Raw genomic sequence first — 18,636 nt, 5'->3', positions numbered from 1 at the left:
GGGAAATATAGTAAAATGAATGGTACTTACCGGGGGCTTCCTCCAGCCCCAAGCTCCCAGGACCTCCCTCGCCGCAGCTCTACCCGCAGCCGTTCCCCGGAGCTCCGACCCGGTCCCCGGCGATGACGGCAGAGCGACCTGGAGGTCGCTCTGTACTGCGCCTGCGCGATCGGCGCTATCAATCACCGCCACGTGGGCCGGAGCGGACTGCGCAGGTGGTAGTGGTTCTGCGCCTGCGCAGTCCGCTCCGGCTCACGTGGCGGTGATTGACAGCACCGATTGCGCAGGCGCAGTACAGAGCGACCTCCAGGTCGCTCTTCCGTCATGGCCGGGGACCGGGTCGGAGCTCCAGCGAACCGCTGCGGGTAGAGCTGCGGCGAGGGAGGTCCTGGGAGCTTGGGGCTGAGGAAGCCCCCGGTAAGTACCATTCATTTTACTATATTTCCCCTGACAACTCCTTTAAGCTTTGCTGCCTACTTGTTGGAAAATGGAATGCTGCCATCAACACGCTGTGGACCAAGCAAAATTTTCTATCCAGCAGGATTGGCCAAAAATCGGTCGATCTGCAATTGTTTGTAGCATCAATTTCTAGCAGATTTGATCAAATTATCTAATTGGCCACATATCGAAGCAACAAATAAACAAGTGTATGGCCACTTTTATTAGACTAGTTAGACTACTGTGCCATACCTCCCAACGTTTTGAGATGCGAAAGAGGGACACTTAAGCCACGCCCCTGACACACCCCTAGTCCCACATACCATAAAGATTTCATAAGAAAAATATGTTGTTTTATAATTCAAACCCCACTGGTCCTTTCTATCCTGGTTCATTTTCCTTCATAGTAACATTTTTAAATTAGTAATATATCAATTTAAAGGATGGGAATAAAGTTTAGAGTCAAACACATATTTTAGTAGACAAGACAAGACAAATAACATTTATATTGCGCTTTTCTCCTTGCGGACTCAAAGCGCCAGAGCAGAGCAGCAGCCACTAGGGCGCGCTCTATTGGCAGTAGCAGAGTAAGGGAGACTTGCCAAAGGTCTCCTACTGAATTAGTGCTGGCTTACTGAACAGGCAGAGCCGAGATTCGAACCCTGGTCTCCTGTGTCAGAGGCAGAGCCCTTAACCATTACACCATCAGCCAACTGCTTAGTAGAGAAATAAATATATATTTACATAGAAAGAGGGACAAAGTCCTGAAAAAGGGACAAATGAGGAGGAAAGAGGGACAGTTGGGAGCTATGCTGTGCCCATATATAGGGGTTCCTCGGTTAGCTCCAGCTGTCTGAGCCCCAGTGTAGAAGCAGCCCTCCCAGGATAGGTCAGCGGGCGTCTCACCTCCTCCAGGAAGCTGGTGACGTCATAGACGCGGTCATGGATGACGAGCCAGACGTTCTTGCCGCTGTTCCGCTGCTGCACCTCTTCCCGGGTGTATAAAGTGGGCGCACAGTCCTCCTCGCCCGCCATGGCCGCAGCGCGTTATGTAACTTCAGCAATGTGGTAGCCGCCGGCTTCCGTACTCCTCACACTCGCCTCATAGACACCGGCACCATCTCCATGGCAACAGCCAATCGCGGCCAGTGGGGCGGGACGATACGGGTGAGATAAGCCAATAGGCGGTGAATACGATGCCAGGCTGCTGACGGAGGAGGGAGATGAGGGCGGCCATATTTAATGTGGGCAGTGAAAGTTCAATAGGGCGAGCGTGTTATCCAGTCACGAGATGGGAAGTTCGGATCTTTTCAATGATCCGGATGATTCGAATCGGATCATTGAAAAGATCCGGATCATTTTACTACCGAAGCATTCGGGGTGAGATGACTAGCAGGACAGGTCTTTCCCTGCTGTGGACAGGAGAAGGGGAGGGGGGTGGACACACAGAGAAGGGGAGAAGATGGACAGAGGGCAGGGAGTGGACAGAGAAGGGAGGAGGGACGAGCAGAGAGCAGAAATGTTTGTGCACACAATACCCACATGCTGCAATCATATGCTTTACATGTATTTATTTCACCTATATGCTCATCTGTGTACTTTCCATGCAAACGTCACACAGTGAAGGAAAGCATTCCCAGAAGATAAGTGCAGCTGTTTAGTGCCGAGTGGAGGAGGATCATTTTGCCCTGCAATCACACTGTCTGCAAAGTTACTGAGCTGTGCTGAGCCAAAAGCTTCCAATGTGATCACTGTGCACAACTACGAAACAGCCAGCCTATAATGGGCAGCACATTGCAGCCAGTATGTGTGCTCTACACCTATCTGGCAGTGGCACCCATGTCCCCTCTCTCTTATCTACCTGCTGTCCCGGCAAGGCTGCCTCCCATCCAACAGAGCGATCCATCTCAGCTCTGCTTCCAGGACCCCGCTGCCCGCTGAGAGGGGGCGTGTCGCTCCTGGCCCCGCCCCTTTTGCGATCCGAATCGTTCATTTTGATGATTCGGATGATCGACTCATTAAATAGATTCGGATCAAAGATCCGAATCGTTCATGATCCGGACAACACTAGAGCAGTCCATGGAGTGCTGCCATCCCTGGTGGTGCTGTCACCTCATGTCACCTTGCTTTATCCACAATCCCATCCGCTCATAGCTTTGCATCATATACCACATAGTTAAAAGTACTGTGATTATAAAACTACTGTATATCATTATTATTTTATATTTGCATAGCACTATAAATTAGAGGTAGTCTAGCATAACTCCCAATTTTTTAAGATGAGAAAGAGGGACACTTAAGCCACACCCCTGCTACATCCCTTTAATCATGCCCCATCACACCCCTAGTCACTGATACCATAAAGATTTCATAAGAAAAATATGTTGTTTTATAATTCAAACCACACTGGTCCTTCCTATCCTGATTCATTTTCCTTCATAATAACATTTTAAAATTAGTAATATATCAATTTAAAGGATGGGAATAAAGTTTAGAGTCAAACACATTTTTAGTAGCAAAATATATATATTTACATAGAAAGAGGGACAAAGTCCTGAAAGAGGGACAAATGTGGAGGAAAGAGGGCCAGGGCTCCCAAAGAGGGACTGTCCCTTCAAAAGAGGGACAGTTGGGAGCTATGGTCTAGTTGAGGGGACACAGTGCTGAAACCTCATAGACCAACAGTCTCTCCCCACTAGCGCCCATTCATTTGTTAGAAATAGGAGACCCAGGAGGTAACGCTATCCATTAAATAAACTAAAATTGCACAACAGGACCTGTGGCCACTGGGCGTCAGGCACAGCGCTGGCTCAGGGCCTGTTTCCATTGGCAAATGGGATCAAAAGGGATGCGATGCGGCTACGCCTCACTTCCGCTCCCATTTGCGACACTTCCGCATTGGGAGATGCGGCCGCCCATGGAAGGAGAGGAGATGCGGGCGTGTAAGAATGTGCAGTAGGCAGAACTACAGGATAATAGCCAATAGAAGAGATATAGCTGGCTAGGCAGTAGGCACATCCGCTGTAAAACTTCAATTTATTTCCACATAATTAAAATGTCCATACATACATTCCAATGGTACAAATAGCTTAGGAGAGAGGGTAGGCACGTTCAAGGATCGACAGCCGTTTCGCATCCTGATGAAGCACCCCGTGTTTGGGTGCGAAACGGCTGTCGATCCTTGAACATGCCTACACTCTCTCCTAAGCTATTTGTGCCATTGGAATGTATGTATGGACATTTTAATTATGTGGAAATAAATTGAAGTTTTTCAGTGGATGTGCCTAGCCAGCTATATCTCTTCTATTGACTGTTGGATCTTTGCTTTGGTGTGAAGCACTCCAATATGGTTTCATATTAGGGGTTCTGTGCACAGGCGGTCTTTGGTACTTGGCAGAACTACAGGCTAGCAATGCATCTGTACAGTGTTGGCCCTGCAATGTCAACCGAAAGGATCGAGGCATGATCCACGCTGGGCAATATTCCTCCTACTACCTGTGCTTTAGGCAGAGGCGAGGGGGAGGGTTAGTTAGGCAGAGAGGAAGGTTAGTGTTAGGCAGAGGGGAGGGGAGGGTTAGTGTTAGGCAGAGGCGAGGGGGAGGGTTAGTTAGGCAGAGGGGAGGGTTAGTGTTAGGCAGAGGGGAAGGGTTAGTGTTAGGCAGAGGGGAGGGGGGTTAGTGTTAGGGGGAGGGGAGGGGGAAGGTTAGTGTTAGGCAGAGGCGAGGGGGAGGGTTAGTTAGGCAGAGGGGAGGGTTAGTGTTAGGCAGAGGGGAAGGGTTAGTGTTAGGCAGAGGGGAGGGGGGGGGTTAGTGTAAGCCAGAGGGGAGGGTTAGTGTTAGGCAGAGGCCTAGGGGGAGGGTTAGTGTTAGGCAGAGGGGAGGGTTAGTGTTAGGCAGAGGGGAGGGTTAGTTAGGCAGAGGGGAGGGTTAGTGTTAGGCAGAGGGGAGGGTTAGTGTTAGGCGGAGGGGAAGGGTTAGTGTTAGGCGGAGGGGAGGGTTAGTGTTAGGCAGAGGGGAGGTAGGAGGGTTAGTGTTAGGCAGAGGGGAGGGCGAGGGTTAGTGTTAGGCAGAGGCCTAGGGGGAGGGTTAGTGTTAGGCAAAGGGGAGGGTTAGTGTTAGGCAAAGGGGAGGGTTAGTGTTAGGCAGAGGGGAGGGTTAGCGTTAGGCAGAGGCAAGGTAGGAGGGTTAGTGTTAGGCAGAGGGGAGGGTTAGTGTTAGGCAGAGGCGTGGTAGGAGGGTTAGTGTTAGGCAGAGGGGAGGGTTAGTGTTAGGCAGAGGAGAGGGGGAGGGTTAGTGTTAGGCAGAGGCGAGGGGGACGGTTAGTGTTAGGCAGAGGCGAGGGGGAGGGTTAGTGTTAGGCAGAGGCGAGGGGGAGGGTTAGTGTTAGGCAGAGAGGAGGTTACGGCGCTAGTCTAGTTGAGGGGATTCAGTGGGTAACCTCATTGACCAACGGCTGCTCCCTGCAATATGGTCGCGACCACTAAGAAAAGCTTGACCCAGCGGGAAACACTAACACTAAAATTACAAACCAGGACCCTCACCCTTTGGGCACGTCTCGCTTCGGCTACCGCCTCTCTTACAAATTAGTGGTCGCAACCAAATTGCTGTGCGCAGGAAGCAATCGCGGGTCTCCTCAACTAGACTGGCACCGAGGTTAGAGATCTTCTGATGTCTGCCGCATCAAAACAGTTGGTAGGCTGACAGGCTATGTTTTGGCTATTTTGATTGCAAAAGAATCAACTTAAAAAAATTGTAAAAAATGATTACAAATCTGAGCTGACTGTCTATGTAGAAAATATGAACCAAGTACAGTAGTGCAGCATTATCCAAGACTATCAAGTTTACAGGCGGCCCCTACTTACAAAGAGGTTCCATTCATGGAGAGCGTTAGTACGTTCAATTTGTTTGTAAGTCGGGACCTGTGTTAAACATGGGGGTGGCGGGGACTTGGATACATTATGTACTTTCAGACAACTCTGGATTTGGACATAGAGCATAAACAATGTTTTTTTGGTTGTTTTCAGTTTTACTTTTAAAGGACAACTGTAGCGAGAGGTATGTGGAGGCTGGCCTATTGATTTCTTTTTAAACAATACCAGTTGCCTGGCTGTCCTGCTGATCTTCTGCCTCTAATACTTTTAGCCATAGACCCTGAACAAGCATATGCTGATCAGATGTTTCTGACAATATTGTCAGATCTGGCAAGATTAGCTGCATGCTTGTTTCAGGTGTGATTCAGACACTACTGTAGCCAAATAGATCAGCAGGGCTGCCAAGGAACTGGTATGGTTTAAAAGGAAATCAATATGGCAGTCTCCATATACCTCTCACTTCAGGTGTACTGCAAAGTGTTTTACACTGCTTAGAACAGTTTATACAATACTTTAACCCGAGTTGGGATGAAAACTTAAAGAAGCCATCCACGCCACTCCTGTGCCTTGCAGTCATTTACTTTCATTTTTGTGAGCCTGCAGCAACACCCCTAATGTCTCCTCCCCTACCCTCCAGAATAGCGACAAACATTGTTGCCAATCTTGGGGGTTGATAGCGGGGGCGGGGTAAAACAGAGAGCAGTGTGTGTGTGTGGGGCGGGGGTTGGGGGTTTGCGGGGGCAGGCTCTGTATCCCATCTGCCCACCCACACACCTCCTCGGGTACTCTTTAACATTTAACAACAAGAATATGTAATCAAAAACAGTATTGTATATTTTGTACATGATGACTTTGTATTTCTGAAATGTTGTAAAGTCATTTGTAAGTAGGGTACAGTGTACAATACAGTGTTTTTCAACCTGGGGTTCCCCAGGGGCAGCAAACAAAATGGCGGATATCACCTTCCAGTGCTATATACATATATAGTTTTAAAAAAACAGCCTGCCAGCACAGATCGCTGGCTGGCAGGCTGATTGCTGGGCCCCGCTATGCTGAATGAGAGGGGAGTGCGCTCGTCCAAGCTCCCATCAAATCTCGTTCCTCGCGAGAGGACGCATATGTGCGTCAGAGGAACGAGAGAGCCACTCTACTGCCGCAATCCGCCATTAGGTGGTCAGGAGGTGGTTAAATATTTAGAAACACATTTGGTTTTCTTACCGAGGCCCAACTCCACATAAAGACCAAAATAAGCCCTAAAAAAGGACCCATAAATGAAACCACGAAAGAGGCAGATGATTTCCTGACTCCCGGATTAAATACGTTCTGGTCTTCTTTTGTATGTTAGAATTCATAACAGGCAGACCTCCACATAGCAGATCCTGAAGAGCTCTGACAGCATTGATAAGATGTATAAGAATGTATCTTTTGTGACTATTTCTTATTTACCCATTTACAGTAATATGCCTCCCTCCAGCCTATCTACATACATGATATACTCAGATATGTCCAAATCCATTCAACCCCATACAACCCACATACAACTAAAACCCCATCCAACAGCTGCATCAGCCACTTCCGCCAACCACTCATCAGTCACTTCCGCCAACCACTCATCAGTCACTTCCGCCAACCACTCATCAGTCACTTCCGCTAGCCATCAAGCAGTCTCATCAGCCACTTCCGCCAACCACTCAGCAGCCTCATCAGCCACTTCCGCCAACCACTCATCAGTTACTTACGCTAGCCATCAAGCAGCCTCATCAGCCCCTTCCGTCAGACCGCCAACCACCCAGCAGCTTCATCAGCCACTTCCACCAACCACCCAGCAGCCTCATCAGCCACTTCCACCAACCACCCAGCAGCCTCATCAGCCACTTCCGCCAACCACTCATCAGTCACTTCCGCCAACCACACAGGAGCCTCATCAGCCACTTCCGCCAACCACCCAGCAGCCTCATCAGCCACTTCCGCCAACCACTCATCAGTCACTTCCGCCAACCACCCAGCAGCCTCATCAGCCACTTCCGCCAACCACCCAGCAGCCTCATCAGCCACTTCCGCCAACCACTCATCAGTCACTTCCGCCAACCACCCAGCAGCCTCATCAGCCACTTCCGCCAACCACCCAGCAGCCTCATCAGCCACTTCCGAAAACCACCCAGCAGCCTCATCAGCCACTTCCGCCAACCACCCAGCAGCCTCATCAGCCACTTCCGCCAACCACTCATCAGCCACTTCACCCAACCGACCAGCAGCCTCATCAGCCACTTCCACCAACCACCCAGCAGCCTCATCAGCCACTTCCGCCAACCACTCATCAGTCACTTCCGCCAACCACCCAGGAGCCTCATCAGCCACTTCCACCAACCACCCAGCAGCCTCATCAGCCACTTCCGCCAACCACTCATCAGTCACTTCCGCCAACCACCCAGCAGCCTCATCAGCCACTTCCGCCAACCACCCAGCAGCCTCATCAGCCACTTCCGCCAACCACTCATCAGTCACTTCCGCCAACCACCCAGCAGCCTCATCAGCTACTTCCGCCAACCACCCAGCAGCCTCATCAGCCACTTCCGCCAACCACCCAGCAGCCTCATCAGCCACTTCCGCCAACCGCAGAGCAAATTCATTGGCTAAATGCGCCATCCAGCGACTTTACTTCCGCCAGCCGCCCAGCGGCCTCATCAGCTACTTCCGCCAGACTCTGTGTATTGGCAGAACGTTGCCGGAAGTGCGCGGGGAGGGCGCAGGAAAGATGGCTGAAGGCGGCAAGGACGAGATTTGGCAGATGGAGTCGGAGATCAATCAGTGGGTTCTGGATTACATGTTCCACCTCAGCATGGAGGCGTTCCGGAGCGACCGTCATGAGGACTTCTCCGTCATCCGGGACGTCGTATCAGGTAACGGTGCCTGATAACTGCCTGACCCCTCCCCCTTCCTGTATCATCCTAATCCTTTGTATAACCCTCTGCCTGACCCCTCCCCCTTCCTGCATCATCCTGATCCTCTGCATAATCCCCCCCCCCCCGACCTGCCTATTAATAATCTCTCCTGTGCCTGACCCCTCCCCCTTCCTGCATCATCCTGATCCTCTGCATAACCCTCCAACCCTGTTTATTAAAAATCTCTCCTGTGATTGACCCTCCCCCTTCCTGCATCATCCTGATCCTCTGCATAACCCCCCAGCCCTGCCTATTATTAATCTCTCCTGTGCCTGACCCCTCCCCCTTCCTGCATCATCCTGATCCTCTGCATAACCCTCCAACCCTGCCTATTAAAACATCTCTCCTGTGATTGACCCCTCCCCCTTCCTGCATCATCCTGATCCTCTGCATCATCCTGATCCTCTGCATAACCCCCCAGCCCTGCCTATTAATAATCTCTCCTGTGCCTGACCCCTCCCCCTTCCTGCATCATCCTGATCCTCTGCATAACCCTCCAACCCTGCCTATTAAAAATCTCTTCTGTGATTGACCCCTTCCTGCATCATCCTGATCCTCTGCATAACCCCCCAGCCCTGCCTATTAATAATCTCTCCTGTGCCTAACCCCTCCCCCTTCCTGCATCATCCTAATCCTCTGCATAACCCTCCAGCTCTGCCTATTAATAATCTCCCCCTCCCTGCATCATCCTAATCCTCTGCATAACCCTCCAGCCCTGCCTATTAATAATCTCTCCTGTGCCTGACCCCTCCCCTTCCTGCATCATCCTAATCCTCTGCATAACCCTCCAGCCCTGCCTATTAATAATCTCTCCTGTGCCTGGCCCCTCCCCCTTCCTGCATCATCCCAATCCTCTGCATAACCCTCCAGCCCTGCCTATTAAAAATCTCTCCTGTGCCTGACCCCTCCCCCTTCCTGCATCATCCTGATCCTCTGCATAACCCTCCAGCCCTGCCTATTAATAATTTCTCCTGTGCCTGACCCCTCCCCCTTCCTGCTTCATCCTGATCCTCTGTATAACCCTCCAGCCCTGCCTATTAAAAATCTCTCCTGTGCCTGACCCCTCCCCCTTCCTGCATCATCCTGATCCTCTGCATAACCCCCCAGCCGTGCCTATTAATAATTTCTCCTGTGCCTGACCCCTCCCCCTTCCTGCATCAGCCTGATCCTCTGTATAACCCCCCAGCCCCGCCTATTAATAATTTCTCCTGTGCCTGACCCCTCCCCCTTCCTGCTTCATCCTGATCCTCTGCATAACCCCCCAGCCGTGCCTATTAATAATCTCTCCTGTGCCTGACCCCTCCCCCTTCCTGCATCATCCTGATCCTCTGCATAATCCTCCAGCCCTGCCTATTAATATTCTCTCCTGTGCCTGACCCCTCCCCCTTCCTGCATCATCCTGATTCTCTGCATAACCCTCCAGCTCTGCCTATTAATAATCTCCCCCTCCCTGCATCATCCTGATCCTCTGCATAACCCCCCAGCCGTACCTATTAATAATCTCTCCTGCGCCTGACCCCTCCCCCTTCCTGCATCATCTTGATCTTCTGCATAACCCTCCAGCTCTGCCTATTAATAATCTCCCCCTCCCTGCATCATCCTGATCCTCTGTATAACTCGCCAGCCCTGCCTATTAATAATCTCTCCTGTGCCTGACCCCTCCCCCTTCCTGCATCAGCCTAATCCTCTGCATAACCCTCCAGCTCTGCCTATTAATAATCTCCCCCTCCCTGCATCATCCTGATCCTCTGCATAACCCTCCAGCCCTGCCTATTAATAATCTCTCCTGTGCCTGACCCCTCCCCCTTCCTGCATCATCCTAATCCTCTGCATGACGGGTTTTTGGACTAGTCCATCTCTTCATGGGGGATTCTTGGCAAGGCTTTTATTCTTTTTAAAGGCATTCCCTGAAAAGGATTTATACAGTGATGTTGCGGGGCAGCCTCCCTGCTCGCTGCAGACTTTTTTGGCAGTTGGATAGAGCAACTGTCATTCACTAAATGCTTTTGAAAAGAAAGAAAACCCCAAGAATCCCCCATGAGGAAATGGGCTAGTCCAAAACCTGTCGGTTCTGTCAGATTTCTAATACCTACTGCAAGTGACAGCAACATAGGAGAAAAGTAATTTATAGCTCATTTGACTCTGGAAAAAACGTACTTCGTAATTGTATGTTTACATGTATTTTACGATTTTTGCGATAGTGGTGCTTTAATAGGACTTAGAGGCATGTCATGTGCATAATAACATACCTCTGTGTCGTTCTAACGCCGCTACCAGTCCCCCCTGCGCTCTGCTGTCCACCCTGAAAATCTCGCCAGGCTAGTGACAATCTGCTTGTCGCTAGCCTGCTTTGTTTACCAGAAGCTTGTCAATCAGCCTCTTCCGCACCGCCGCCTCCATTCCAGGCTCCCCCCACTGTCCCAGCCAGATCAACATCTGCAAGGAGTTTGTATGTTCTCCCTGTGTCTGTGTGGGTTTCCTCGGGGCACTCCGGTTTCCTCCCACATCCCAAAAACATACAAATAAATTAATTGGCTTCCCCCTAAAATTGTCCCTAGACTATGATACATACACTAAGACATATAACTATGGTAGGGATTAGATTGTGAGCCCCTCTGAGGGACAGTTAGTGACAAGACCATATACTCTGTACAGCGCTGCGTAATATGTCTGCACTATATAAATAAAATGTGGATGCCTCTGGACCATGGAAAGGCTTCCCACTGCTGAGGTATATATCTAAATCCCCGCCCCCTTCCTGTCATAACATTGATTTTAATAAAAAAAAAAAAAAACTTGTAAAGTTTTATATTTGAATGGCTTTGTTGTTTCTTGTTCACAGTTTTAATCCAGCGTCCTTTTAAAAACAAGGAGGAGAGCGCCAAAATCCTGCGCATCATGCAGTGCTTGTCGCGCGTGGAGGAAGGAGAGGACATTGGTAAGTTAAAAAGCAGCGCTTGCCAGATGATTAAAGGGCCACTGTAGTGAGAGGGATACGAAGGCTGAAATATTTATTTCCTTTTAAACAATACCAGTTGCCTGGCATCCCTTCTGATTTCTGGCTGCAGCAGTGTCTGAATCACACACCTGAAACAAGCATGCAGCTAATCCAGTAAGGCGCCATTCACACTTAAAAGCGCAATCGCCGGCTTGGCTTTTTGCGGGAGTGATTTTTCCGTGATTTAACATGGAAAAATCACTGGACACGGCACGATCGCGTTTAGCGCTTGTATAGGGAAATCGTCAGAAAATGGTGCAGGCTACACATTTGCGTTTGGCTATTTGTGTTAATCGCCGGCGATTAACGCAAATCGCCTAAGTAGGAACGGGCCGATAGGGTATTATAGCACTAGCGCTTTTAAAAAGCGCTGGCGCTTGAGAGTTTTGCCGGCTCTAGTGTAAATGGTGCCTAAGAAACACCTGACCTGCACGCTTGTTTAGGGCCTATGGCTAATAGTATTTGAAGCAGAGGATCCGCTTCCGATACTTTAACCACTTTACCTCCACAGGTGCGGATATCTCCGCCCCTTTGCACAACCTTTAACCACCGGGGGCGGAGATAACCGCACCGCTGTCCGCGCGCTCGTGTACGCCGCCACCCGCTTGTCCGGAGATCAATGAACCTGGAAAAAACGTTCCTGTTCGTTGATCTAGCGCCCCGCAGCAATGATTGGCTGCTTCTATGAGAAGCAGCGCGATCATTGTGAAAAAAGTTTCCCAGCCTCCCTGAACTTCCTGCAAGGGTACTTCCTGTATTTTTTATATACAAATACATAGTTTTACATTATAAATTAAATTAACTCATTACCTCCCACACTCCCCCAATTTTTTTTGTTATAATAAAAAAAAAATTACAATAAAAAAATACATAAATGGTTACCTTAGGGACTGAACTCTTTAAATATTTATGTCAAGAGGGTATAACACTGTTACTTTATAAACTATGGGTTTGTAATTAGGGATGGACGCAAAACTGAAAAAAATGCACCTTTATTTCCAAATAAAATATTGGCGCCAACCATTGTGATAGGGACATGCAGTAATTTAAACGGTTTTATAACTGGGACAAATGGGCAAATACATTTCATGGGTTTTAATTACAGTAGCATGCATTATTTAAAAAACTATAATGGCCAAAAACTGAAAAACATTGTTTCCTATTTTCCCATTAAAACACATTTAGAATAAAATAATTATTGGCATAATGTCCCACCTAAAGAAAGCCTAATTGGTGGCGAAAAAAACAAGATGTAGTTCATTTCATTGTAATAAGTAATGAGAAAGTTATAGACGAATGAATGGAAGGAGCGCTGAAAGGTGAAAATTGCTCTGGTGTTCAAGGGGTAAAACCCCTCAGTGGTGAAGTGGTTAAACTTGGATTTTTTTTTTTTGTTTAGCTTTTTCTTTTTAACACAATAAGACTGAAATCCATGGAAATTCGTGTTTAGGATAGATACAGTCCTCTCATTAGTTTATTTTCACTTTAGGTATGCTCTCACATAGGTTTATTCAGATGTCTTTCAGTATCCTGTATGCCGCTGCTGGAAATTTGGGTTCCCCGCAGTTACTTGGAAACTTGGGCGCGGCATAAATCGTAATACTAGTTGCTTCTATATCGGCGCCCAGTGGACAGTTTGGGCAGGAGAGGAGGCAGAGTAAGTTATCGGACGTGCTGATTAGTGTAAGGAGTAGCTAGTAGTAGGTCAGTCTTCGGCTTACATAGCAGTAGATTATCGTTAGGAGTAGGTAAGGGAGGTTAGGGTTGGGCTTAGTTCATGGTAGGATAGCATTAGAAGTAGGTAGGGGGGGTTGGGTTGAGCTTAGATATCGGTAGCCGGGTGGCTCACTCAGAAACAGCCTTATCAGTCCACCGACAGACTGTACACACGCTGTACTGTCTGCTGAAAGCACGCCCAGCAGGAGGTGACGACGGACCCGTCGTTGCCTTTGATCAGGCGTGTGTACGAGCCTTTAGGATGGGATATGTTATGGGTAGGTTAGTGTTAGGCTTTGATGGTGGTTTGTTAGCGTTAGATATGGGGTAAGGAGTAGCTATGGGTAGGATAGTGTTAGGCTTAAATAGTGGTAGGTTAGTGTTAGGAGTAGATAAGGGGGGTTAGTGTTGGGCTTAGATACCAGTAAGTTGGTGTTAGGAGTAGGTAAGGAGGGGATAGTGTTTGGCTTAGATAGCAGTATGTTATGGGTAGGTTAGTGTTAGGCTTTGATGGTGGTTTGTTAGCGTTAGGTAGGGGGTACGGAGTAGGTATGGGTAGGTTAGATACAGGGAGGGTCAGTGTGAGAGGGAAGGTTAGGTAAAGCAATATTAGAATATTGGTAATAAGACCAATATCCTATTATCAGAATTAGCTAGTGCTCAATAGAAACATGTCCGATATTTTTGTAGTGGCTTCACCTGGCGCCCAGATTTCTCGCAGACTTTTAGGATGTCCACCCTGTCAGCACCCGCCACAGACTGTGGAAGAGATTACAGTAGTTGTGCTTTGTATTCAGACCCATCAGAGGTTTGTGTAGCTTATGTTCCGTATTTCTGTTTCCTCAGAGTGCAGCTTTGATGACAATGGCGAGGAGACCCCCCTGGAATCTGCCATCGAGATTCTGGAGCTGATGGGCGTCGAGGAGTTAATAGAGGAAGACCGGCTGGCAGCCAACAAGCTGATGCTGATAGAAGCGGTGAGTGTCGCAGGGCAGCTGGCAGGGGTTGTACCCGAGGCGACGTGACATGATGACATAAACGTGTGTATGCACAGTGAAAAACATATTCATAACCAGACTGGTTTATTTGTTTTATTTTGCTGCCTGAAAGAGTTAATTTTTTAGACATGGAAGTGACAGCTTCTGTCTTGTTGGTACCTTGTCGAGAATATAGTAAACATCACTGATAAGCAAAGTACAGCCATAAAAGTTTTCCTGGCAGAATAAAACTTCTGAGATTAGGGGGAGATAGAAAAAGGTCAATAGTTCATGTATTTTCTTTCAGGGAAACTTAAAGGGAACCTAAACTGAGGGGGATATGGAGGTTTCCTTTTAAACAATACCAGTTACCTGGCAGTCCTGCTGATTTCTTTGGCTGCAGTAGGGGCTGAATCACACACCTGAAACAAGCATGCAGCTAATCTAGTCTGACTTCAGTCACAGCACCTTATCTACATGCTTGTTCAGGGGCTGTGGCTAATGCTGCGTACACACTGGCGACTACGGTCGTTTGAAACCGCTAATTAACGATCGTTCCGCCGACAATCGGGGAAAGAACTTTACCAAACGATCATTAACACGAACGACATCGGGAAGATGAAAATATCCAACCTGACGGATCGTATCTACCGACAATCGTTACAAAACTATAGTGTGTACAGACATCGGCCGAGAACGATCGTTACAAGGGCCAATGCGCCTGCGTTGAATTCTGCCCAGCTTCAGTACTTCCTTTGTAGCGCGGCCGTAAAGATTGTTACATTGCTCATTTCAATTAAACTTTGTTTTCAAGTTAACAATCATATATTTGTATCTATTGTAACTCCATGTCAGTGGTTTTTTTTTTAATTTTATATAAATATGTACGCAACATTTCCCTCTGATCTTTCTTTTCTGCGAGAACTATCGTTAAAATGTGTATGATGATCGCTGCATCCCATCGTTGCATTCCAATCTTTCCAATATCGTTCGTCTGGTAACTATCGTTCCTTGCAAAGGATAGTTATCGCAAGTGTGTACGTAGCATCAAAGTATTAGAGGCACAGGATCAGCAGGAAAGTCAGGCAACTGGTATTATGTTAAAAGGAAAAAATCCATATCCTTCTCAGTTTAGGTTACCTTTAATAGGCTGCCACTGAGCAGAGACAATAGACATTCAATCTACTTTGTAAATGTTTAGATATAAAGTAAAACCATGAAATATCATATTAAAAAAAAAAAGATTTTTTTTTTAGGAGTAGGAGGATTAATACAATTGTTTATCTCAACATTTCAGATGGAAATTGTTCAAAACAAAGGAGTGATCGACCAGTTATTGTTAAAGATAATTGCAAATGATGCGTCGCTCTCAATTTTGATCGATCTTTTTGAACAAAGTCCATCTGACGTGGGTATAGAGCAGCAAACCTGACCAGAAAATAAACGTGTGAGATGATGATACTGTATGTGTAGTACATCTAATGCTGGGTATACACTGTGTGATTTTTCTGGCCGATTTACTGTCAGATCGATTATTTCCAACATGTCCGAGCATTTTCCGATCGCTTTCCGTTTAACTTTAATAGGAAATAGTTTGGAAAATGCTCGGAAATCGATCGGAAAGCAAATTGGACATGTTGGAAATAATCGATCTGACAGTAAATCTGCCAGAAAATCTCAGTGTGTATCCAGCATTAGAAATAGAACATTAGTAGAACAGATATGAGTCTCATATTGTTTCCAGTACAGGAAGAGTTAATAGAGAAACTTCACTTATCTATGCAAAAGAGCTTCTCTGAGCTTTCCGACCCACTGGGTCAATACAGTCCTGATTTCTGAAGCACTTAAAGGGACCCCCAGATGTCTTGGGAAGTTAAGCAACTGGCCCAAAAATAACACTTACCTCCCCCATTCAGCAAAACTGCAGAGCTCTGCCCCGCTCTCCACTCAGGCTTGCCGGTTTGTTGAGACTTCCAAATGCCTGAGTTCCAAGTTACAGGGGTTTTGCCGGTACTGAAGTACTTGCAGCAGAAAAACCTACTCAGTTTTAAAGAAGCTAACCAGTGATATAAACCTTCCTTGGTTCCCATATTGCTGTGAAGCATCTTCCAAATGTCACCAATGTCCCAGTTTAGTGGTGGATAGTCTCACTGGCCAATTGAAAGGCTCAGAAGGGGCAGGGTTTAGAGCAGCTCTCCAGAGGAATTACTGGGAGGGAGGAGGCGCCCCAAGATATGGTGTGTGGAATGGATAATGTAAGCTGGATAAAACATCCATAAATAGGCTTTCCTCTAAAAAAAAAAGGGGGGGGGGGGGTAGCCCAAAAAAAAGTAATAACATTTTAATAGAAACCAGACACTTACCGTAAATAGTAAAGCGTTTCGCGGACCTCAGTCCGCTTCCTCAGAGCAAATAACGAAGTGTCTCAATACTAGCGATTTGCAAGCAGGGAGCGCCTCTCTCCAGAGGAAAGCCAGGACTTGCAATCTTCCTGTAAAGCTTACTTGAAATATCCTGCTAATATTATACCTTGTGTTGTTGAAGCAGAGTGCTGAGGTGTGCTTTTTGTGTCTGTGCCCCTAGGCTGTGGTCGTGTGTATAAAGCACAAAGCATTTGATAAAGCGAGGACCATACTTAACCAATACTTAGAAAAAAACAACAAAACCAAGGTAAGTGCCAGAGAACCTCTGCCATTGGGTGGCCGCTGTCATCCATGTTTTATTCAGTCTGACTGGGTACAGGCAACCCGCCAGAAACCTCCTGTCCTTGGGAGAACGTGTGTGGGGAGGAGGAGTATGTGAAGGGGAGGGGATCCTCCAGTTCTTACCTCTCCACAGCTATAGTTATGTTGTTGTGCATATCATGTAGAAATAAGTCTCTGCAACCTCGGTTTATTCATCTCTAAACTGATGAAAAGGCTACCGAGTTGAAAAGGAAAGACAGCAACCCCCCACACCCCCCCCCCTCTCCTCCCCTCATGAAATTCAATAACAGGACTAGAGAGTAAACCCGTGTTAAATATACATTGCAGGAGAAGAGGGAGGTAACAGTGAGTTAGGTATAGAGTCTGTGCCTAATACATGATAAACTGTTTTTAAAAACAGGAGAGATTGGTAAATACAATGTGTGGGTTTAATGTACAATTGAAGTGTTAACATTAATGCTATAATGAATGGAAGTATACGCTTAAAGAGACTCTGTAACAGCCTTGTTTCTTCTGGATTACTGCAGCCTTTTCTAATTGCACTGTCTCTGTATTAGGCCTGAACGATTTTGAGAAAAGATTGAATCGCACGATTTCTGTCAGAAATTGCGATTTCGATTCACGATTTTCTTCAAAATCGAGGTTAAGCATGTGCCTATTTGTCTGCGCAAAGGAGGCGGAGCAGAGCTGTGATAAATCCTAAGCCCAAACAAATAGACAGTAGGTCAAAATTAAAAAAATTAGACCAAGTCGAGGGGGTGGGGAGTTATCATGATCTGTCCCTTGATTCCCCATGCAGTACATATTACTATGCTGGGGGTGTGTGCTTGGGATAAAAGCCATGTCACAGAGGCGGTGGGGGCGGTTAATGTCAGGTGTGGGATAGGTAGCGTAAAGGTAAGCCGTGGGGGGGTGCGCTGATACACATCCATCTCGCACTCAACACTTACACACACACTTCTCCATCTTGCAGCACTCACTGATACACACAGATGATCCTGCAGCATATCTGATACACAATCCTGCTGCACACACTAATATGCGCACACACACAATCAAACTTCCCCAGCACTCACTGATACACACATACTGAAACACACACAGTCATGCACTCAGTCTTGCTTACTCAAACTCCCCCATGCTGTGCAGCTCCATCCACATGCTCTCTTCTCCTGTACTTCGGCAATGAAGGCAAACTTGTTTTTCTCAGCAATGAAGGGGGAGGGAATTCTCTGCTCCTTTGCTTTCATGGGAACTGTTGAATAAGGGGGGAGGAAAAGTCAGCCAGACATTAGCTAAATAGCCTTTGTCTCTCCCCGTGGTCTGCAGAATTAAACAATCTGCGGAGGAAAGTGTCACATTAGCGAGAGCCTGAGCCGCTCTCGCAGCAAGGCTGATGGCGGAGGAGGGGGAATTAGGCAGAGAGAAAGATAAGCTGCCGCGGGGAGTGAAAGCCACTGCTATTTTACACACAGAGCTGCGCACAGCGGGAGGGCACAGGTCCGCAGAATATCGGCAAAAATCGCCACTGTGGCGATCACGGAATCGTCGTTTCCGTGATCGCGATTTCGATATCAAAACGATAAATCGTTCAGGCCTACTCTGTAATATATCTAATCTTCTTTTCTTTGTCAAGCTTTGTCGACCCGGAGAGGAATGGGCTGCCTCTGTTGTAATGAATACAAGTTATGCACGCCCCTTGCAGGCTCTGTGTGCTTTGTTTACTCTTGAGGCTGTGGGGGGAGGGAGCTGCCTGTCACATGCTGAGAAACTGGGAGAATCCCAGACTGGAGTGCAGATAATTCACTATGTAATAAAAACATGTAGTATACTGTAACATGAGATTGGTATGTTTTTTTATTACTGTACAAATCAGGCAGTACAGATTCTCTTTAATGTAGTGTATATTTTTTCCCTTTGAAATGTATAGAAAATAAGGTAATTACTAAAATAAAATAAAACAAATCACCCCAAAAAAGCCTACTTTGTC

General features: G+C 47.3%; 2 protein-coding genes across 2 annotated transcripts in view; one reads left to right on the top strand and one right to left on the bottom strand.

Annotated features, from left to right (window-relative positions):
• CYB5B (cytochrome b5 type B) overlaps nucleotides 1–1,551 on the bottom strand; it is a 37,708-nt gene extending 36,157 nt beyond the window's left edge. Inside the window, exon 1 of the mRNA XM_068261739.1 lies at nucleotides 1,345–1,551. Within this exon, the coding sequence (XP_068117840.1) occupies nucleotides 1,345–1,473 (129 nt within the window). The 5' untranslated portion in view covers nucleotides 1,474–1,551. The remainder of the gene's footprint in view (nucleotides 1–1,344) is intronic.
• A 6,338-nt stretch (nucleotides 1,552–7,889) lies between these two features.
• TERF2 (telomeric repeat binding factor 2) overlaps nucleotides 7,890–18,636 on the top strand; it is a 34,170-nt gene continuing 23,423 nt past the window's right edge. The window contains exons 1-4 of the mRNA XM_068261248.1: nucleotides 7,890–8,208; nucleotides 11,093–11,188; nucleotides 13,811–13,941; nucleotides 16,525–16,611. Of these exons, the coding sequence (XP_068117349.1) occupies nucleotides 8,064–8,208; nucleotides 11,093–11,188; nucleotides 13,811–13,941; nucleotides 16,525–16,611 (459 nt within the window). The 5' untranslated portion in view covers nucleotides 7,890–8,063. The remainder of the gene's footprint in view (nucleotides 8,209–11,092; nucleotides 11,189–13,810; nucleotides 13,942–16,524; nucleotides 16,612–18,636) is intronic.

Source organism: Hyperolius riggenbachi, chromosome 11, assembly GCF_040937935.1.
Source record: "Hyperolius riggenbachi isolate aHypRig1 chromosome 11, aHypRig1.pri, whole genome shotgun sequence".
Classification (NCBI taxonomy): domain Eukaryota; kingdom Metazoa; phylum Chordata; class Amphibia; order Anura; family Hyperoliidae; genus Hyperolius; species Hyperolius riggenbachi.
This window is presented reverse-complemented; position numbering and strand designations above follow the sequence as displayed.